We start from the raw sequence: 23,919 nt of genomic DNA on the forward strand, positions 1-23,919 counted from the left end.
GTAAAATTCTATAACATATAATAACAAATACATTTCTTATTATAGTATGCTTCAAAATTGTAACTTTTTTACATCTGAAAAAAATCGTTTACTTCAAGGGACTAGGGTAAATGATATGGAAGTAATTTGTTTCTTTCACACATTTACCAACTTATTTGGATATAAGGAAATGATTTTTGGTGAGTGGAATGTGTATTAAGATATTATGTGAGTAATGCCTTTCAATAGAGACCCACCCCTTCATGATAAAGAATGGCATGTCATGCTAGTTTAATAAACAGACACTTCTGACTGAAACTGTTACTCAGATAATTGTCACTTTCATCAGTTCTATACAAATAATAAGCATGTTCTCTGCTTCTCCTGAGATCTAAATCCAGCATGTCCAGTAGAGACAGGCATGATATTGAGGTGGTGAGAAACTATATTCAATTTTATGAAAATATCCTCATGAAACTCTTCTGGTCCTGACCAAGGCTTAATCTACAGTGTGCATTTCAACAAAGTGATCTAAGGGAGCAAGAATGAAACAATATTTTGTTCAGAGAGGGTTGGATCACTAGACTGGGCACCAGAGATGTTACTACAAAAGGAGGCATCTTTTTCATTTTGGAGAACACATTTGGATGTAAAATTAAACAAAATTTTGTGTTGGAGCACAGTTGTGTTTTAAATGTGTTACACTCAGCACAGCCTTTCCCATGCAAGTATTACTGATTAACATCAGTTTCAAGTGTTGTGTTGACACATGGCTGTATACTTGTGCCTACTTTGCCACCAATGCTTCAATTTAACACCATTAATTTTATGCTGATAAGACTCATGTAGTCTTTCAAAGACTGTTACATAGTAAGTTTTGTGTAATGGTATCAAGATTTAGCCTAGTTATACTAACAGCCTGTAGAGCAGCAGAGCACCATGAGAAAGATTAACGTCATTAAAGAATCTTTCTAACCAAAAGATGGAAACACTGTTTTAGAAGAGCCAGGTGAGATTCTGTGAGGTTGTTTTTAAGATTTGTGACTTGAAAATTTAGTAGAATTGTAGCGGAGTTCTTCCCAAATGAGAATTGTGTGCTCTCATCATGTAAGAGCATTCTCCACAGGGAGGAGCATCTCCTGTCTGACCTGCTCCATTTGGAACTCGTTGGAGCAGCTCTTCACTTTGGGGCTCATGTTGAATTAGAACTGTAACTTTTTTGACTCTGACGTCAGTCATCTTCTATTCTTGTTCAAGTGTTTAGCATAGCAGCTGAACTAAAGCAAAAGATTCAAGGGCAACCCATAAGTTTGATGCTTGTTCTATTTAGACAGATTATGGGACTTAAATTCAAGTCACTGCTCAAACTCACATACAGGCTCTTGATCTTTCCTTCAGGATCTGTGCTCTTAGTCATGCTCATCTTTGCTATTTGAGATTAATAAGTGTACTGGGAAAAGAGAATTAAGTCCTACCTCTCCAAAGTATTTCTTTTTGCATGAAAGGAAACAAAAATACTCTTTTTAAAGACTTTTTTATTTCATTTTAAATTTTTAGCCCTAAGACATACCATTTATTTCTTTGCAAATACTAAAAGAGTTATCTTAAGCTTAAATAATTTTAGGCTCAAAATTTTTCTTTCTTAGATGATATGGAAAAAATTAGTTTCCTTTTCTTTAAAATATATCTATCTCCCTGGCATGCTCTTATTAGGAGCCACACTAAGTGTCTGTACATTCCTAGAATCCACTTGTCCTAGAGTGAGAAAGATTGTCTCAATAAGAAAGTCTCCTATTTTCAGATGTACTAGTTGTTTCACATGTAGGATATGTATGGAGAAAACTGAGCTCTTTTGGGCTCATTGCCTAACCAGAGGTAACCTTTGTGCAAGGTTTGCACTTCAAATATGCTTTCTGTCACTGTGATTCTTCTTCATCAGGAATTTTGCTGCTACTGATACTATGTGTGTTTGAGAAGGAAAAAGTAAAAAGTGAACATAATTTCTGTATGTCTACTAATATATTTGGTCTAGAATGAAGTGCAACAGCCTGAATTGATGCAGGTTATGAACAAGGTTTTGAGGCACTTTTCAAACTTGGGATAACTAGACAGACATCTAGCTCTTCATTTAAACTGAAAATAGCTTAGTTTTTGTTTAGCTTAGTTTTTGTTTTAGTCTTTTTAGAAGGTACCTCTGGCTTCAATCTAAACATTTTTTTAAAACTTGTCAACAAACATTTGTTAGCATTTTCTAGTAAAAAAAAAAATCTGAATATTTAACATTGTTTTCCCATACTCTTTTAAGTTAACATTATTTAACACATTTGTCGTCTGCGGAAATTGAAATAATTTCTATAGACCATATCTTTATTTTGAATAACATAATGAATAATTCAGTTTGAAGGAAATGAAATTATACAAGTATACAAAAATGTATGCAAACCTTTTCTAGAAATTGTCTTAAAGAAAATCCATTCCACATTCTCAGCTAAGGCAAAGGGAGCTGAATATTCTTTACGGCTTCTGGAAAGTCATTGTTACTGTAAAACATTGAATTATTATCTGCTTTATTCAGTGAATTGCCTGACAGAAGATGAACCCATAGGATATATTGACTGTGTCTGGTTTCAATTTTGTTTTGTCTATAAAAAGTCAAAGTTTCCTGTGAGCTTTATCAGACAAAATAAATAAAGTAAGAGAGATAATTGTTTAATGAATCTGGAGCAGCATGATTCAAGCAGAATACTCTTACAGATTTTGCCAAAGCTAATAAAATTCTTTTGCACCCTGCTTATTATTTTTGAATAAGAATCAACTTTGTAAATTCTTAAGAGCATTGAATTCTGTTTCTTTGTTTTTCATGACTGCTTTAGAAGTTTTGATTCTGGTAATCACCATGCAATTGGAAATGAGCTGATGTAGAACTCAGATGTCATCTAGAGTAAATATTGTACAATCATGTCTTTTTGTCCTTGATTCCTGGTTTGAAGTACTCTAATCCATACAAAAGGATAACAAATTACGTTGTTGTTTTTTTTTTTCCACAAAAGTTGGGCACTATGTCAGAATTTACAGAATCTACTATATATTTATAAAGAAACAGAAAACACCTTTGCTTCATCGTAGCACATAAGCAGTTTTAAAATTGTCAGTAAAGTTCTATATTATGGGGTTTTTTTCCTCTGAAAATAAATGTTATCACATCTACAAGAACAACCTACTCTAAATATAGTACAAAACATCACCTTATTATTCTTCAATGAAAAAGCCTGGGGGAAAAAATTACTAATTGTTGGTGATTTTTATATCTCGTTTCAGATCAACACTTGCCAAAATATGATCTTAATGCAATTTTCAGCAGGAAAAATATAAATGTTTTCTGTTTATGAAGAATAATATGAAACATTATAATAATCCATGTTAGGTCAGCACGAAGATTTGTGTATTCTATTTGTGACTAGTAGTGGACACTTAAGACAGCATATTATTATAATGCAAGCATATTTCCCTGCTGTATTGTCCTAGCTTCCATAGAGTGCTAATGAGGAAAATGAAGGAGAATTCTGAGAACTTCTGGAAATTTCTGACCTTTCCCTATTACATTAAAATATTATTACATTAAACACTCTTTTGGGAACTTAAAGCCTCTGATTTTCCTATCATCCCAAAATATTATGCAAACTTCTAGGGAAAAGCAAAATCGAGTATTTTTGGAAAAAAATCTAAAGTTTAAAGAATTAATCTCTCTATTTGGAAACATATAATGAACAAAATATAGAAAGATAATGACAAAATAGTGTCTCTTAGTAATTTGAAATACAATTTTGGAACAGTGCTTACAACCCACTGGGTTTCAGAGGGACTTAAAATATAGTTAATAGCAAACACATTCATGAAATACAGATGTTCCTTTTCCTAGTGGATTGATAGCTGAGGCTAACTTGGATCACCTCATGTACTTCCTTGAGTTTAGGCACAAAACTTTAACACAAATAATTTTGGAAGTATTTACTATAATGATATGAATGCAAAAACCAACAAGTGTGTTGACAGTGTATATGTGTACTGGGAAGTAAACACATTTAATGACAGCTTTGGGTCTGCAATAGGTGACTTTTAATGTTAAATTTTAAGATTTAACTCTGTGCCCTAAGGCATTCTCAAAACCAAACTTCTTGTCCAAAGAAGATGACAAGCATGATCTTAGGCAAGGCTGTGGGCATCTTATCACTTGGGGCCCCACAAATTTGAGCAGAAGTATAAACTTAAGTGGTGTAGTATAAACTAAAATGCTTGGATTTCATTACTGAATTTTAATTAATGAACGATTACCGAATTCTCTCATGAACAGCAGAATTAATGATGTCTGCTTTTCTGTGGATTTTTGTCCTATGTCCCACATGGAACTCTCATTCTTATTACTAATAGTCTCCTGAATCCCTATTATTTTCTAAGATTCTCTGTGGCAGAAGCTAAAGTTCCCCTTTTATGTCCCTGAAATCTCTCCCAGATGTCTAAGGATCCTCTGAGGCAATACATGGCTCAGCATCTGCACTTGGCCAGCTGCTCTGCATGTCCTTATAGGCAATTGGAATAGGCAACTGCTGAGCTTCTGCTTCAGCCTTTCTCCCATCACAGACACCAGTTCTACTGAAACCTTGTTGAAGTTCAGGTTTGTGTGATTTTTAACCCAACCTCAAAAGTGTTCAAAAAGTATTGCACAAAAAAGTTTTCTGGCTGAGTGTGCTGGTTTAAAGGTAAACCAGCAGGGGAAATGAACTCAACTCAAAAGAGAGACCACAAGTCAGAATAGCAATTTAATAAAACAACACAAGTATGATTATACAGACAAACAACTGGCTTCAATCCACAAAAACCCAAATGTACAACCCAGCACCCTGGGGCATGAACAAAGCGGTGTTCCCAGGGCCCCCCCGAGTCCAAAGTAGAGGGAGAGTGGAAAAACCTGCTGGTGGGAGAGCTGTTGCAGTCTGGTCAAAATGGTGATTGCAGTCCAGTCGAGGGTGGTGGTCTCAGTCTGATTAAGAGCGGTGAGCTGCAGTCTGGCCGAGAGCAGTGAGCTGCAGTCCTCCTCTGGATCCCACCAGTGGTAAAAAGGTTCCAAAACTCCAAGTTTGGAACTTGGAGTTTGGAACTCTCCAGTTCAAGCAGGAATGCTCAGTCCTTCCCTCAGAGCAGGGAATCCCATAAAAGGGTATGAGGACAGGAACATCTACAGGCCTCTACTGCTGACAATTTCTGGGAAATGGCATGGAAGGCTAGAGAATACACAGTTTTGGGTTACACCCATACCATGATGAACTGGTCTCAGCTGTCCTAACAAGGACACTGAGAAAAGAAAAAAATATTTTGTGTTTGAAGATAAAATTCTACAATGTACTTTGAAAGCTAAAGATCTTGAAGGTAAATCAGAAGAACCAAGCACAATCACTTTCTTTGGCACCCTCTGTGTTAGAAATGGAAATGCAAAGTTAAATAATTTTTTTTGAGGGAGGTTGGCTAATATTTCATCATTCTGTTCTGCAAACAAAAGCTTATATATCTCATCAAGGTATTAGTGTTCTTGTAGTAGAGACAATCTAAGTAAGATATAAAAAAGGAGAGCTCTGTTGTTATTAAGTCAGCCAAAGTATCTGGAAAAAAACAGCACGCATGCAAGTCTTTCTTCAGCTCTGAAATATAGACAGTAAACTGCAGACTAAATACAGGTTGGAAACAGTTGAGTTTGGCATAATAAAATTATACCTGAAGAAATTGTTGCCAGCTCTGTGCTTACAGAAATGTACTGCTTCTCTCTGGTTTAGATCTATGAAAGATTTGAGTGCCTGTTTGTTTGTTTATTTATTTCCAGCCATATTAGGTGTTTAATAAAGTACATTACTTCTCCTTAGGAACATTCCTTTCTTCAGAGCTATGTTTTATATCCCACTTACTTCCTTGGTTGCATTTCTAATCTGAGTTTCGGTATTGTAGCCCCTTACAGTAAGATTCATTTTTTCATAACTAATGTGATGGCTTTCCTCAGAATTTTCAATATTCCTTTGTATATTCCTTCTGTTCTGTATTGCTGAAGCTTCATTTCCTCAGGTCAGGAGAGCAAGCCACCTAGTGATAGATTTTCATCTTAGTATAGTAACAGGTGTGAAAAGGGAGATGGAAGTGTAAATACGAAGAATAAAAATTGTTATTTCAGAATCATTGTATATGGTGTCTGGAGTTTCTATAGAATACGTATGGGAACACATAATGTTAAAAAAGCCACATGTATTACATTCTGAATAGGCTGTAATCCAAATAAGATAAGACATATATAATTCAACAAAGCCACAGTTCAAAGGGGAGTCTCTTCAGCTTTCCAGCACTGGGAAAAAGGGAGAGATAATTTCCTGAAAATCTTCCTTTAAAGAAAGACAGATGATGATGATGATGATGATGATAATTATATATCTTTTGTGAATAAAACCCATGTAGACTGCAAAGAAACTCACTTTGACTGATATATAAACAACTGTGTTACACTTCTACATTCTGCATTTTAGAGAAACAAACTTCCTATTATCTAGTCAATGCAGGGCATATTTTGCCTTCCTCTGAAACAAGTGGCAGTGACCAGTGATAACAGAAGATGTCAGAGACAAACCACTGACCCCTGTGGTATGACACTGCCAAAGATGCTAGAACAGGAGACACCATGTGTAGTCACAGGGTAGAGAGACAAGGCAAGAAGAAGGAAAGAATCAAAGGAACAGATAGAAAATGGTGATAACTATAGAAGGGTATGTCAGCTGTAGGCAGGGTTTATACAGGTGAGGAATCAGTTCTTGTATTTTAAGAACAATGTGTGAAGCCAAATATGATTGCGACTGCCATCAAAGCGGTAGGTGAGAGATAACAGAAGCATCATAATGGGAAAGCTTGAGGAGAAGCAGCTCACACTGGAAGATGGATGTGTTCAAAGCAAGATATCACCAGTATTAGCTAGAGCCAGTATTTACAGAGACTTATGTAGGAAATTGTCTTTTGAGAAAGGGGATATAATGAAATAACATAAAGGAAAAAGCCAACTAACAGTATCCTCTCATATTTCAGTTTGACACTTCTCTGAGACTTGCCACAGATTACTGAATTTCAATTCTTGCAGATTAAACACACTTTGTCCATAGGTATCACTTGATGGTCTTTGAGCCAAAAAGCAGAGATACTTATTCAAAACATAAACTAATGTACTCAGTGTAGCCAAAAGGGGCATGTCTTAGCCTCTAGTATCAGTGAGTCACCAAATATTGTTACTAGCTTAGGTAGGGCAGTGAAAAAAAAAATGACACCTGAGTAAAGTACTTTCTAATGCAATTCCCTGGAGGAATAACAACAATAACAAAAATCCCTCCATTATTTATTTTTTGGTCCAATCAAACTTCTAAGCTTCTAAATTTTTTAAATTAAATTTCTTTAGAAGTTTGAAGCTAATATACCTATGCATTGCCTGAGTGAGTATTAACTGTGCTACCACATGGCCTCTGGGGAGGCAGGATTTCATCCTCAGAAACAGATCTGGAGCCAGAGCAATGCAATTATGAAAAAAGAGAGAGAGGATTCTACTTACAATGCTTTCATCCCATGTTAGGAGTGACTGAAACAGAATATAGAGAAGACCAATGTCTTGCCAATGTGTCTCACAGCCACATTTCTCCTTATCTAACTTTTAGTCCCAAGGAAATCTCTTTACTTTAACCCTTTTAAAAATATGTACTTTCTGGAAATAATCCAGTCTTTCATTTAATTTAATCAGGAAATTTCCACAAGGTCTTCTAAAATGCTCCTAGAATATCATTGTAAGCAAATCAGAAGATTTCTCATTCCATTTTTCCTATCTTAAGAAATATGAATAAGAACAGTCATGTTGGACTAGTTCTTCACAAGTAAAGATTATGGTTTAAAATAATTTCTACTGTTTAAAGAGAAAGAAAAGGAAAATGAGAAATGGAGCTAGGAGTTCTCAGGTATGAACTAATACTTTATGAAGAAAAATAGTTCTAATATATAGTAAATTAATTAATAACATTAAATAAATCTTTAATCTTAAAGTAGTAAAATATTCACTACAATTTAAACAACTTAAAACCTGGAAAATGCACAAAAACATAGGTCTAGGAATACATTTTGAAAATTGATTATACTTTTTCTTTCATTATTATTTTTCCATGTTTGAAAATTATATAGTTTGCCTGTCTGGAAATAAGATCATCTGACTATATGAAATGTGAAGAGAGTTAAGTACCTTAAATATTCTGCTGCTGTTTATTTTTCATTTTTAGAAAATAGAGTTACGATATCCTCTCCTGTGCTTTAGGATAGTGTATAGGAACAGGTACGGACCTGTCCAGCAGATCTTATATACAGAAGGGAATTTTAAACTACAAACTTCCCTCCGTTAGTTGTGGCAGATACTTGACAGGAAAGGTATTGTCCATTCTCCTTTAAAGATTAAGACATGAGCTATCACCTACAGCTAGCTTGAATTTGGTTTATAATCTATGCTAATGTAAACTGTTTTTAATCTTTTATAATATATAGAAATCTGTTTTGATTTGTCTTAATGATAACTAGATTTGACACCATATGAAATGTATTATAGAATATAACTATGTCCAATGTTCACACTGAAGGATGTGCAAATACAGCACCATACTATTAATATCATGTAACTGGAAAATGATTTTCAACTGATAACCTCAACTGCCCTCTCAAATATCAGTTGAACTTCATGACATTCCTACATCTTACATATTAGTAGAGTCATTTTAGAGACAGTCTAACTGGAGCACAGAAAGCTATGACCGGTAATTAGAATATGTAGGTAAAACATACTGGTGGTTTTATTATTGTATAAAGGTTCTACCAATTACAATAATTACATCTAGTTATTTTGCCAACTTTTCTTCTAGGGTTTTGGTAGCCCATCAGGTGAACATTGGCTGGGAAATGAATTTATCTTTGCAATAACAAGTCAGAGGCAATATTCTCTAAGAATTGAATTAATGGACTGGGAAGGAAACCGAGCATACTCACAGTATGACAGATTTCACATAGGAAATGAAAAACAGAATTACAGGTAAGAATCTGTTGAAATTTTTTTGACTCTGCTGAGTGATAAATATTGTTCATTATTCACTTGTTAAATACAAGAGAGGACAATAATATGATACTGATTTTCATCAAAAGTGAGTAGAGGGTAAAAATAAAATAGAAATAAGTTTTCTCAGTGATGGAAGGATAGAATAAATCTAACATATCTGAGAACAAGGGATCATGTTGGCTGGTAGAACTGCTAAAACTTGTATAACTTTTACCATCAGAACTGAAAACTGATTGAATAGCAAAATATTTGTATTCTGCATTACAATATAAAGGATTTCTACCTCAGAAGCATTAAACTGAAACAATGGACATGGGAATAAAAGACCAAAAATGCTGTTAAACCATCTGATATTTGTAGACTAAAAATTCAGTGTAAATGAAGAGGAAAACCAGGATACTGGATCTTATTGTGAGGGAATAATATACAAAACTTTTTTCAAATATATTTTCTCCCCTATTTTGATTAAAGATAAATATGTAGGAAACTTAAATCAGCTTATTAAAAAAAAAAAAAAAAAGAAAAAAAGAAGAAACCTGAAGATACAAGAAGTGTGGACGATCTAACTAACTGATTTAATTTTTTTTTAATCATTGTTTCATCTGAACAGACAGTACAATGCTGGAAAAAGAGAATGAAACCCATAAATATACCCCAAATTATTTATTACTGCAAATCTAGTTAGCATAAGACTTAGGAGAGAAACAAATATATTATAAACACAAACATTCGAGTCATAGCATGTGGAACTACATTGGTATTCAGATCTTTAAATTCAAGTAACATGATTCTCAGAAATGCTGATTGCCTCCCTTCCCCCAAGGCCCCAGAAAACTGGAAGTGAGAGCAATTTGCTCTTTCTGCTGACAGGGTTCTGCCCAGGTGGGACACAAAGCAGTGCTCCTCTGGGGTTTCTCACGGCACAGTACTGCATGCTGTAAAAGTGCAAAAGCTACATTTAGAAGCAATCAGTAAGAGTTTAGCTCCTACATAAAGAAAGGAGTATCCATTATTACAAGAATGCATCCTATGACATAAAAGCTCTTTATTTTGCTTGCCAGCATCACTATCTGTGATAGAAGCAGCTCCAGAAGGCTGGCTGAATAAAAACCTGATTATTGAGTCCTAAACAGCTGGCCACCCTTCAGAGAATGCTGTTTTCCCTTTATCTGAGGAGCTGCCACGAAGGATTTAAATGATTCCTCTGAAGTTGAAAACCACAGTTCCCAAATTCCTGCTCTCAGTGCCTTTCCTTCACAGTTGTCGGGTGTTTGCCATGTTTGCTTTCAGTGCCTCAAACACAGAACTACATACCTTTTCAAAACTTTAGTTGGTGTTATTTGAAATAATTCTACCAAATTAGGTGCTTTCCTATTTTGGAAGCTCTTAGGATTTTCTTATAATGAATCACATTAAATGTTGTTTCTGTTAGCAAAAATAAGTAATTGTCGGCTGGCTAAACTCACATTAGTTTCAAATAATGTAAACTCATCAAGTAATAATAACCAATAAAGAGACAAGTTTCTAAGGTGGTCCGGACAGGGGATTAAGGAGATCTGAAATGGAAAAAGGGTACTGAAAAAAAAGGAAAAGCTCAAGAAGTGTACATTTGGAAGACATGAAAAAACATAAGGTTCCAGGTCTCATATTGGAATACAGTACATTTAAAAAAAAATACCACGAAGTGATAAAATTTGCTTGAGAAAATATGGAAAATCATTTTCATACTGTTTTTCCAAAATCCAGCCCCAACCTTACACAAAGTTTGATTCAGTCTGGATAACTCCCAGTTGGTGATTTCAGAAGGGTTCTGTTTTTTCTCTGAACTGTTTGTATTCTCTTTACTACTTTTTATTAACCTACAGAATCTATGATTAAAAAGAGTAATGCTGAACATATGTAAGTTCAAATTTACTCGGTTTCCTTTCTAAATGAGACAGCTCCAAAAGGTTTGCTGGGAATACAAAATAAAATCTATTTATCCCAGATGATGACTGGGAAAAAGGTTGAGATGAGAAGGTGGATCATCATGGCTAGGCTTCGCGAACGAAGATTTGGGAAGGGCTTTACCCACATTTGCTATAAGTGTGCTGGTGGCTTAAAAGGCCAATATGAGATAGACAAGTCTGGTTGCAAAAGGCACAGCAGAGGGACTCCTTAGGTGATATCGGCAAGACATGATTCTTTCTGAGTTGTCTTTTCTCCTCGAGAGTGATCCTGTGTGCGTTCTCAAAGGAAGCAGCAGAGTTATAGATGGTATGCCTTCAGGCCTCCCAGTCTGAGGCCAGAGTAGACCAGTGATGATGATCAATATGGCCAAGGCTGAGATGTTGTTTCAGGGAGTCCTTGTATCTCCTCTTTGGGGCTCCTCTCTTGCGACAGCCAGTGGCAAATTCACCATAGAGCAAGATCTTAGGGAGGCAACGGTCCTTCATCCTTGAGACGTGTCTTGCCCAATGCAACTGTGTTCTCAGAAACATGACCTTGATACTCGTAGCTGCTGCCTGTTCTAGAACAGACATAATCTGACCAGTGGATGTTTAGGATTGTAAGAAGACAGCGTTGATGGAAGCGTTCTAGGAGAGGCAGGTGGTGATGGTAGATGACCCATGATTTGGACCCGTATAAAAGAGTAGACAGCACTATGGCTCTGTAAACACTGATCTTTGTACTTTTCTTCAAGTGTTTATTTCTCCAAGCTCTTTTATGGAGTTTTCCGAAAGCTCTATATGCCTTAGCTAACCTGTTGTCTATCTCTGTCAATCTTACTGTCCGAGGAGATGAGGTTGCCTAGGTAACTAAGCTACTGGACTGATTTGAGCACTGATTCGCCAATGGTGATATGGGGATGATGGAAGACTTCCTCAGGTGCAGGTTGATAGAAGACCTCTGTTTTCTTTAAGATGACTTGCAGCCCCAAAAGATAAGCAGCGTCTGTAAAGCAGGATGTTAAACGCTGCAGAGCTACTTCTGTGTGGGTGACGAGAGCGGTGTCATCAGCATAGAGCAGCTCCCAGACAAGATCATTTAAGGTCTTAGTGTGGGCCTTCAGTCGCCTTAGGTTGAATAGGCCTCCATCAATACGATATCAAATGTAAATACCATCTTCATCATTGAGGTCTGCAGTGGCCCTTTGGAGCATCATGCTGAAAAAGATTGTGAATACGGTTGGTGCAAGAACGCAGCCTTGCTTCACACCACTGGTAATTAGAAAGGGCTCAGAAAGTGCATCACCATATCTGACTTGGCTGTGTTGATCCTCATGGAGTGAGATGATGATTTTAAGGAACTTGGGAGGACATCCTAAGCATTCCAAAATCTGCCATAGACCTTTTCTGCTCACAGTATCAAAAGCTTTGGTGAGATCAACAAAGGTTACATAGAGACCTTTGTTCTGTTCCCTACACTTCTCTTGCAGTTGTCTGAGAACAAATTCCATGCCCGTGGTACTCCTGTTGGCTCTGAAACCACACTGGCTTTCAGGTAGAATTCCTTCTTCTATAGCGGGTATTATTCTGTTCAAGAGTATTCTTGCCAGGATTTTGCCAGCAATGGAGAACAGAGTCATACCACGGTAATTTGAACAGTCTGATTTATCTCCTTTCTTCTTATATAAGGTAATGATGACTGCATCACGAAGGTCTGATGGTAGTTCACCTACTTCCCAACTACAAACCACACCATCATCATTATCATGGCTAGGCTTCGCGAACGAAGATTTGGGAAGGGCTCTACCCACGTTTCTTGCAAGCGCGTTGGTGGCTAAAAAGACCAATACGAGACAGGCTTGTCTGGTTGCAAAAGGCACAGCAGAAAGACTCCTTAGATGGTATATTCTGCAAGGCACGATTCTTTCTGCGTTGTCTTTTCTCCTCAAGGGTGATCCTGTGTGCGTTCTCAAAAGCATCAACAGCATTATAGATGATGTGTCTCCAGACCTCCCGATTGGAGGCCAGAGTAGACCAGTGATGAAGATCAATATGGCCAAGGCTGAGATGTTGTTTCAGGGAGTCTTTGTATCTTTTCTTCGGGGCTCCTCTCTTGTGGCAGCCGGTGGCAAGTTCACCATAAAGCAGAATCTTAGGGAGGCGGTGGTCCTTCATCCTGGAGACGTGCCCTGCCCAACGCAGCTGTGTTCTCACAAACCACACCACAAAGTTGTGAAATTTAGCATGGAGTGCTTGGCCCCTATGCTTCCAGACTTCAGACTGAATTCCATCAACCCCAGCTGCCTTGCCAGTTTTCACCTGCTGTATGGCCTTAAGAGTTTCTCCCAAACTGGGGGCAGTATCCAATTCGTTCTTCACCGATTGTTGTGTGATGGACTGATTAGCTGAGTCATGGACTACACGGCTAGTACTGAAAAGAGTCTGAAAGTGTTCAGACCATCGATTCAGAATGGAGGTTTTATCTGTCAGAAGCGTTTGACCATCAGCGCTGAGTAGAGGGCTTTGTACCTGGTATGTAGGCCTGTATGCTGTTTTCAAGGCCTCATAGAATCACTAAAGCAGTAAATGCATAAAGATAAATGACAACTGAACAGGAAAATCAATGTTGCACCACATGTGAAAGCTTCAGTAACAGTATCTAAATTATTTATTTCTTTTAGAACATCCTTAGTTTTCCTATCTTCACAGGATGATTACACAGAGGCTGTCTGTAAATATGATGAAAATATCTCTGTCAGCTTCTTTGCAATCTTACACTGTGACAAGTAAAATCTACATAGAGTAAGAAGAGTAAGATCTTGCAGATCTCCCATTTAGTGAAGTGTTTCTTAATTTAATTAAGAATTATTCATACAACTATAAAAATGTGAGTTGAAAGAGAATCCTAGAAGACACACAACCTGTCCTCTTTTTCTGTGTAGACTCTGCCTAGCCCACTCTTGATAGTCTGTTGAGATTGTTTGATGTTTTCAGGAGCTATACAGCTATGACGCACTGATGCTCTGACCTGTGTCCTCAGATCCTCCAGAATTAAACAGGAAGAGTAACTGTGTGTTGGGATTTCAGGCACCACAGTTCATAATCCTACATATTAATGAAAACAGATATACTGATGTTGAATTTTCAACATTAGTAATTTCAGCTTGCACGTACATCTGGTTTTGCTACTCATGATACAAGAGAAACATTTCTAAACAAAGAATGGGATGGAGAATGGTGGAATTACAATTTTTAATTGGCTGAGCTTTTTGTATCTCAGAACCCTTAGGGAGGTTTAATAGATAACTTCTTATAACAAAATATTCTGGTATTTAGTAATTTTTTTTTATTTAGAAAAGCTTTTTATTGCTGCAATGACTTACTAACTTTGGTCCTATCTATAGAGAAATATAATTAAATTATGAGACTGTGCTGCTCAGCTGAGCAAGACTTTGTGACTGCCGCAGATATAGGTGAAATCTGATGATGGACAGAGAACATCCTAACTTGAACATCATCTGTGAGAGAATCATGGACTTAAGGTGGTGGCTGAGCTTTGATAGTTCAAATTAAGGAGAACAGACTTTATATTGGAACAAGCATAAGAAAGTGATTACAAAATTTAATGAGAAAGTGAAAGAGAGCATAGATACATTATTAGCAGAACACTCAAGAGACAAGTTGACAGGAGAAAAATAGTCATGTAGAGAAGAATCAGGCAAGAAGTTAATGAAATTTGTTGCAAGCAGGGGAGATAGTAGTTGAAATTATTCAAATCATATCAAGCTACTGTCATGATCTTATGGTTTCTACAAATCTATGTAGCACAGATACCAAGCTCTCCCAAATGCTGTGGCTCTTCAGGCTTTGCTTTGGAAAACCAAATCAGTTGTTCAGTGTAAACTAACAGTTGTTAAATTTTATGGGATCTGGTAGCAGAGAGTGTTTAGTTCACTGAGTATAGTATTGGACTTTAAGCTCTTGTTTGATTAAAATTTGTATATTTAATTTCAGCAATAGTAATATTTCTCTATTTTTTCTTAGGCAAATTAGGTAGGTAGTCTGGTATCAGAAGCCTGGATGTAATGTTAATCTTTGATTTTTTTTTTTAAGGTAGAGTTATTTGATCACCATTAGGTGAACTAATGATGGAATTTATTGCAAAAAATTCTCACATATTTCTGTAAGGTAGAAAAAAATATATTTGTTTGTTCAGTCTTTAAATTGTACTAATGAAAATGCTGTAATAGTAAGTATTATTTGTGAGTACAACTTTTAAAAACTGGTTAATTAAAAAACATATTCCACATGGTATTACTATTTCAGAAGCAGGACATAAACAGGCCATTTTCACTTCCCCAGTGTACAAAATGTCATTTTACATATTGGTGTGGTTCTTTATTAACCAGGCTTTTCAGTGATGTATTTGCTGCAAATAACATTTTCTTCTTGTGTCACTTAAGTTTTTTAGGTAAAACAGGGAATCATCTTGACTTGTTTTTTGAACCATCTGCTTTGCTTCTTCTGTGTTATTTCTAGCACAGTAAACCTTCAAAGGGTCTACTCTCAAATGGGGAAAAAAAGTACACGGGGGAACACGTAGAAAATATGTAGCAAAGGAAAAATAACAAACACAGATCCTCTTGAGACCCAGTCCTCTGCCCAGACTCCAGTGTTTTTCCCACCAAATATGAAAATTACAGAATAATTCAAAAAATAGACATGGTGCAAAAATTTAAGCCCATAGTAATTAACTTTTCTTTGGAAGCTAGAAATTCAATTTGGAAGTCTATTTCAGAGGAAATATCTATGCAAAATCCTATTCACAGACAGAATGGTATCTGCAGTATGCATACTTTCTGTGATTCGAAAATATATTTCATATATTTCATAACAATGGTATAAAATGGATAATATGGAAGAAAAGATTTAATATCTCTATGTATATATAAGTACCTGGCTGAAACAATTTTATTTTATTTAACAACATTGTCAGCCCAGTAATATTCCATGAAGTCTAACTATTAGAAGTGCAGGGATTCAATTCAATGCCCGTTAACCAATGGTCTTTCTGGAATGAGGCCAGTGTTGCTATATTATATTAGTGACTAAAACTCACTGGCAGTCCATGCACTATCTCCAAATGTAAGAAGAAATTAAATATAATGATTCCTCCGACTGAAAGTTGATGTAAATGTACTTATAGAATTTATGAATAAAAAAAATTTCTCCTAATCCACATAAATCCCTATATATACTATCCCTCCACAGCTAATCATTTTCCACCTCTAACTACATAAATTTCATTTATGGTTCAATATACAATAGCTGTGACTATGCTGAAGCAGGAAGTTTTCTTCTTCTTTGTTATGGGATATAATGAGAATGCAGTGAGACATGCTGGCTACATTGTAGTAGAGCTGAAGTCTTAAGAAGAGGATCCAGGGGCTCCTGAGGTAATGGAACCAAGAAACACCAGTGAAACACCTCAGAAGAATTAAGGGTTATTCTTCTAAGAAGGTAACACAGCTGACAGCCCAGCTGAAGTGCCTTTACACCAATGCCCACAGCATGGCCAACACACAGGAGGAGTTGGAAGCCGCCTTGCTGCTAGAAAGCTAAGAACTAGTTGCAATTACTGAAACTGGTTGGGATGAATGCCCTGACTAGAGTGTGGCTATCAGTGACTACAGGCTGTCCAGAAGGGACTGACAAGGAAGGAGAGGTAGAGGCATTTCCCTCTACATCAGTAAATGCATAGACTGTGAAGAATTGTTTCTGAAGAACAGCCACAAGCAGGTTGAAAGCTTATGGGTAAGAATCAGAGAATAAGGCAACAAAGGGAACTTCATGGTCGGTGTCTACAGGCCACTGTAGGAGCCTAATGATGAAGCCTTTTTGCTTCAGCTATGGGAGGCCACACACTTGCAGGATCTTGGCTTGCTGGGGAACTTCTGTCACCACAATATCTGCTGAAAAATTATCACAGCAAGCTGTAGACAATTCAGGAGAGTCCTGGAGTGCACGAGGATAACTTCTTAAGCCAGATAATAGACGGCCTTACCAGACTGGATGCAATACTGGATCTGATGGACACCAGCCCAAGTGAGCTGATCAGTGACATCAAGATTGGAAGCAACCTGCACTACAGTGGTCATAGAATCACAGAATGGTAGAATGGTTTCGGTTGAAAGGGACCTTAAAGATCATCTAGTTCTAACTCTCCTGCCATGGGCAGAGACACCTGCCACTAGACAAGGTTGCTCATGCACTGGTGGAGTTCACAGTCCTGAGGGATATGGATCAGGTAAAAAGTAACATTGGAACCCTGAATTTTAGCAAAGCAAAATTCCAGCTGGTCAACAAATTAGCCAATAGGATCCCCCTGGGAAACTGTCCTTAGGGACAAGGGAACAGAACAGAATTTGTATATCTTTAAGGACACTTTCCATAGAGGTCAAGAGTTAGCAATCCCCACGTGCAAGAAATCATGAAAGGAAGGCTAGAGAGCATCATAGCTGAGTCAAACCTGTTGATCAAATTAAAGGCCAAGAAGAAAATACACAGACAGAGGAAGCAGGGCCAGGTATCCTGGAAAAAGTGTAGGGACACTGCCTGGTTATGTAGGGATGAATTCAGGAAGGCCAAGGTGCAGCTGGAGCTGAACTTGGCAAATGCAAATAATAATAAGGACTTCTAAAGGTATGTCAGCCAGAAAGAGAAGGTCAGAGAAAGTGTACCCTCCTTGATGAGCAAGACTGACAAAGAGCTAACAACAGACAAGGAGAACACTGAGATACTCAGCAAATTTTTTTCCTCAGTCTTCACTGACAATGTCTGTTCCCACAACTTTCCAGTGAATGGCCCACAAGATGGGGAGTGGAGAAGTAAAGTCCTTCCCACTGTAAGAGAAGATCAGGTTTGTGACCATCTGAAGAGCCTGAACATACATAAGTCTATGAGATCTGATGAGATGTATCCCAGAGTCGTGAGGGAATTGGCTGAAGTAGTTGCCAAGCCACTCTGTGATATTGAAAAGTCATGGCAGTCAGGTGAAGTTCTTGGTCAAAGAACTTTCCCTTGGACAAAGGGAAATATTTTATCCTTTTTTAAAAAGGGTAGAAAGACGAACTCTGGGAACTACTGGCCTGCCAACCTCACCTCTGTTCCTGGGAAGATCATGGAACAGATCCTTGTAGAAGCTATGCTAAGGAACATAGAAAACAAGAAGTTGAATCAAGACAGCCAGCACGCACCAAAGGCAAATCTTGCCTGACCAACCCAGTGGCCTTCTATGATGGAGTGATTCCGTCATTGGACAAGGGAAGGGCTACAGATGTCCCATTTAGATTTCTGTCAGGTCTTTGACATAGACCCCCCAACACCATTCTCTCTAAATTTAAGAGAGATGTATTTGATGGGTAGACTGTTCCGTGGATGAGGAACTGGTTGGATTGTCACATCCAATAGGAAATGGTCCCTCAAGGGTACATAATAGACCAGAACTGTTTAACATCTTGGCTAATTACATACACAGTGGGATAAAGTGTACCCTTAGCAAGTTTGCAGACAACAGCAAGCTGAGTGGTGAAAATGACACACCTGAAGGATGGAATACCATCCAGAGGGACCTGAACAAGCTAGAGGAGTGGGCCCATGGGAATCGCATGACGTTCAATATGACCAAGTGAAAGGTGCTGCACCTGGGTTGGGACAACCCCTGGTATCTATACAGGTTGGAGGATGAACAGATCAAGAGCAGCCCTGGTGAGAAGGACTTGGGGGTTCTGGTGGATGAGTGGCTGGACATGGCAATGTGAGCTTGCAGCCCAGAAAGTCAACTGTGTTCTAGGCTTCATCAAAAGCAGTGTGGGCAGCCAATTGAGGAAGGTAATTCTGCCCCTCTACTCTGTTTTTGTGAGACCCCACCTGCAGTACTGCATCCAGCTAGTGGTTCCTCAGCACAGGAAAGACATAGACCTGTTGGAGTAAGTCCAGAAGAAGGCCATCAAGAAGATCACAGGGTTGAAACCCCTCTCCTATGAAGGCAGAGTGAAGGAGTTGGGATTGTTCAGCCTGGAGAAGAGAAGGCTCCAGAGACACCTTAGATAAGCTTTTCAGTACTTGAGAAAAACAAGGACAGTTTTTAGTAGGCCATGTTGTCACAGGACAAGAGACATTGGTTTTAAACTAAAAGAGAGTAGATTTAGGCTAGATATAAGGACAAATTTTTTTACAATGAGGGTGGTGAAATACCAGAGGAAAATGGTGGTAGATGCCACATCCCTGGAAACATTTGGGATCAGGTGGAACAGGGCTCTGAGCAACCTTATCTAGTTGATGATGTCCCTATTCACTATGAGGGGCTTGGACTAGATGACCTTTAAAGATCCCTTCTAATACAAACTTCTATGGTGCTATGATTCTATGATTTTATTATATTATGATACTGAATATTGTAAAGGATTCATATATGCAAGGTCAGACCAGAAAAAAATGCAATTTATCAGAAAATATCTGTTTAAAAATGTTTTATTTTAGTCACAAATAATGCTTTATTTTAGTCACAAATAATGGTGAGCTCCTTAACTTATCAGTATCTAAGATATGGAGGGATATTAACAGAGGTGTTCCATAAACACCAGGAAATTCTTTACTTCAGATTTCAGGAAAGTACTCATACACAAGCTTTATAAGATGTATACTGTTGTTTGTATAGCAACCTTGTTTTCAAAGAGGAAAGTAAAGCCTCTAGTGTAGGTCACACTCAGGATTTATCTGATGTAATAATGGCCTAACCATTTTTGTGTATCTACTTATTCATCAATAAAAGGTAGATATCTGTTATCTATTTTCATTATCAGATCTTTCAAGCTATCTCCAAATTGGTGATGTCTTCAGTCTTGGTTTTCTTTATCCTTTTCCCTCAACTGGTTAATTTTCAATTATCTTCTCCAAATTGATATATTTCCTTCATCAAAACTGGATAATTCTTCTCCATATATTCAGTTTAATGTGCTGGCAAAAACCACCCTGCAGCAGTTTTTTTAGAATATTGCTAATAAATTTTCAATAGTTAAATTTGATCACACTTTTATGTTTCTAGAAAATTTTCTTTCCTTTGGCATTTTAGGGCTTTTCAACCACATATCTGGAGAGAAACTTGTTTTCCAAAGTGTTCCACTACAGTTATCACTATGGAACATAGTGGGTATGTCATTATCTCCTCCTCCAGACTCCTAGATTCATTTTTTAAGAAAAGCAAAATATATGAGCAAGAACAAAAGTATCTTAATTTCCCATAAAACTTATCTACAATAAAATAAACATCAATTCAAACTACTGATTACTTGAGGCAACGAAAAAGATATTTTGTAATAATTTTCTAGTCTTAAGCATCAACCTGGATTTAATGAATTGAAGTGATTAATCACAAGGCAGACTTGTTTTCCTACAGGTAGGTAAGATAAAGATTTTCACTGCTAACATTAAAGCTGTTGAACCCTAGGAACAGACTGCAGGACCCTATCTGAGACACTCGATTCTCTGTGCATGCCTGGAGAGAGATAAGCGCCTTAGACAGAAGCCAAATCAGGCAACATGCAAAACAGAGAGCTGCACTGTTAACCATTAGGAAATTCTGAAAATAGCAAGGCATCCATTTATATCCACTGACAATTCACAGCTCACAGCCTGAAGGTAGGAGACAATGTCTTGTCTTGGAAAAGAAATGAAAGACCCTGGGTTAATGCATTCATTTGCCAGAGGGTATCCAGACCACAGTTGTTGCTTCCCAGCAGACAGTAGCAATCCGTGCTGCAGAGAAACAGTCTGGTCATGAAGCTCTGACAGTTACTGTGACAGGAAGAATTCACTGTTCAGTGAATGAGTAGGTACCAGGTCACTTGTCAATGAGGTGGGAGAGGGATTTCTCCATGTCTCATTTTGAATTAAATAGGTTTTTATTAAATTATATGTTATGAAGCCATGAGTTCTTTTCTGCTACAGGCTTACGTTTGTACTCCCTTTGAGGATCAGTGAATCCCGAACAATTTCGTTGCAGCAGGACACATATTGCTGATTATGGCATTGTTGTGAAGGAAGTTTTGTGGTTTAAAACCTTTCTGTTGCTGAGTCAGTAAAACGCACAGCTCCTGCATGGTAGGTAGTCACTCAGATTGATAAATTGTTACATGAAAAGTGAAGAGTATCAGCTGCTAGTAGCTCACTCACTACCTAGTGAGGATTTCTACAGAAAAAAAATTAGTAGATTTATGTGGGAATAATATAATGCCAAACAAGAACAAGGTAGTGAAATCCTTGCTGAGGGCTACTGCACAGGCACATAAGTCTGAGAGAACTCTTTAATGTATGTAAGTATTGGCAGAAAAATTGTCAATAGAAACGTGGTAGTGATCTTTTTACATATTATAGCTCAGTGGAAATTTCACCAGCTGTACCCCAGCTAACAGGGGGACACAGAGCTTGATGTGGTGCCTAAGAGAAAGCTGCACAGACTTTAATAAGGTGTTGGCCTTATTTTTGCATTCTCCAATTTTAAATGACTACTCTCATCTTGTTTTTATTATCTTTAATCTATATTATTGGTCTTCCTGCACAGTGTTGCTCTCTTTTAAGCCTCTGTTGCTTTATGCTACCTCTATATTTGCATTAAGAAGGCCAAAGTATTTTTAAGAAATTTATATGATCCTGTTGTGAAGGAACTTCACTGTCCCAAGGTAAGAGCTCCCACTTTTACCAGCTCTCCTTACCAAGAAGAGCTATGTTTCTTTAAATTCTGTCAAAGCATTTACAAAGAGCTTAAACCTATTGATGTTTGTATTAGTGTAGAATTTAGCATAGAATCCAGTAATATTGTTTCTTCCTCTCCACTGGGCTTTGACATGAAAGAGTTCCTGAATAAAAAGATCTTATGAAGCTAAAACACTTCTGGATATTTTCCATGCACGAGGAAATTTTTTTTTGTCAAAACTATTATGTGTAGAATATTCAGACATATCCAAGAACTTATGGCATTAAATTCAGACTATTTATCACAGGGACATAAGTTATGTGATATTTGCCTCAACTTCTAATAAAAAAAAAATAACATAATAACTAAGTTTTAATGTTTAATGTTACAATAATTTTCTTGTAACTTTTTCACTCTTTAAATTCACTTAATTCTTGTATAACATAAGTGTTAAAACTCTCTGAAACTTGTAATAATTATCAGAATGTAGGTTAGCATAGTGAAAATTTGTGTACAAAGTGTAAGGCATAGGTGTAAGGATATCAGATAGATACAGTATCACAGTGTGAACAATTAGAGTTTCATTAATGTTTGCTAATCAATGATATGCTTGCAATTTAGGATTGCAGTATAATGCATCTATAAGTTTAAGGATGCAAACTGAAATGTTAAGGCAAAAGTAAAATACAGAACGAGACAAAAAAAATCTCAGTAAAATTATCGATTACAAAATATTTCTGCATTGGAATAGTTTCTTTGATCAGATTCCCTGATTGCACTGTTCCCCTTGCTATTATCTGTGAAACTTGGAAAGCAGAGTACATTTTTGGGATCCAAATTCAGGTCCAGCTCAAAATACTTCACTTGGACATTATTCTTGTCATAACCTTGATCAAACCCAAAGAAACTGACACTTTCAAATGTCAGTCCAGAAAAGGTTGAAATTTGGATACAAAGAATGAGATGTGTCTCTGATTTCACTCAGAAAAGTTATATTCTTCCTGTGAATGACCAAGATCTTCATCAGAGTGAACTTGACCACTAAGTGTTTACAAGATTATGATGAATTTATTTAGCATTAGTGACAATATTTCCAGAATTTAAAAAAAAAAATTAAAAATAATAATAATTAAAAAAAAAGTGCTGCTTGGAAAGTTTCCAGAAATGTCCACAATTTTCACCATTAGCCAAAAATCAAAACTTAAATACTCCTCAATGCAGAAATATGGGACTGGTAGGCCACTTTTACAGTTTCTAACACAGAGATGTGTGCTCTCTGTGCCCCTTTAGCTATTGACTCTCTGCCCACCTTCTGAGCTAAACAGAAGCTGGGTAGACCTGTCAATGTGGCATCAAGCCCAAGCATCCTGTCCTTGAGTAGGTTCAGTGTCACACTTATTGCGACAGTACAGCTTCCAGCCAGGATGGAGTGTGGGCAGAATGAGCTCATGTCTGCTCAGAGAACTGACAGAGCAAGCTTTCATCTGCCTGAAAAACACATGCAGAAATTCTTAGAGTGACCCTTATTTAATCTAGTATGTACATGGTTAAAAGTCTCTGATGTCTGTTACCAACATCCCAGACAACCAACCCCAGGGCTTTTTTCACCTCCTTTTATCATTAACAACTCTCTTGGCAAGGTTTCTAGAGCCTGATCCTGAGAATACTTTTTGCACTGATTCACTATATTTTCAGGATAATACCAGCAAAGTGATGTGGTATTTTCTGTAAGTTTGCTTCTTTCATGAGTCAAAAAGTAAAGTGTACCTGTGGGGTAGAGAATTTGGCAAAGGGATCATCCCAGATGTTTCCATAGTCATTCATTGCATCAATCTTTAAGAATTTCTTGTTGTTTTGGTTTTGCGTTTTGTTTTTATTTGGTTTTTTCCCTATTAAATGGAAACATACTTGATTTTGCTCTCTCTCTCTTTAATGTCAATGAAGAGTGATATTATTCATTATTTGGTTCACAGCAGCAACGCAGTAGATGAGTTAGACTGTAAAGTAGAAATATACACCATGTCTAAGAAGCTACTAATTTACATAGACCTACAAACACTTAACAACTTTGAACATGAGAGCACAGAATTGTTGCAATATCC

The 23,919-nt window shown here is 37.1% G+C and overlaps 1 protein-coding gene across 1 annotated transcript in view; it reads left to right on the forward strand.

Moving 5' to 3' along the window:
• The window catches only part of ANGPT1 (angiopoietin 1), a 158,001-nt gene that overhangs the window by 110,259 nt on the left and 23,823 nt on the right, over positions 1-23,919 (forward strand). Inside the window, exon 7 of the mRNA XM_064646825.1 lies at positions 8,946-9,112. Within this exon, the coding sequence (XP_064502895.1) occupies positions 8,946-9,112 (167 nt within the window). The remainder of the gene's footprint in view (positions 1-8,945; positions 9,113-23,919) is intronic.

Source organism: Pseudopipra pipra, chromosome 1, assembly GCF_036250125.1.
Source record: "Pseudopipra pipra isolate bDixPip1 chromosome 1, bDixPip1.hap1, whole genome shotgun sequence".
Classification (NCBI taxonomy): domain Eukaryota; kingdom Metazoa; phylum Chordata; class Aves; order Passeriformes; family Pipridae; genus Pseudopipra; species Pseudopipra pipra.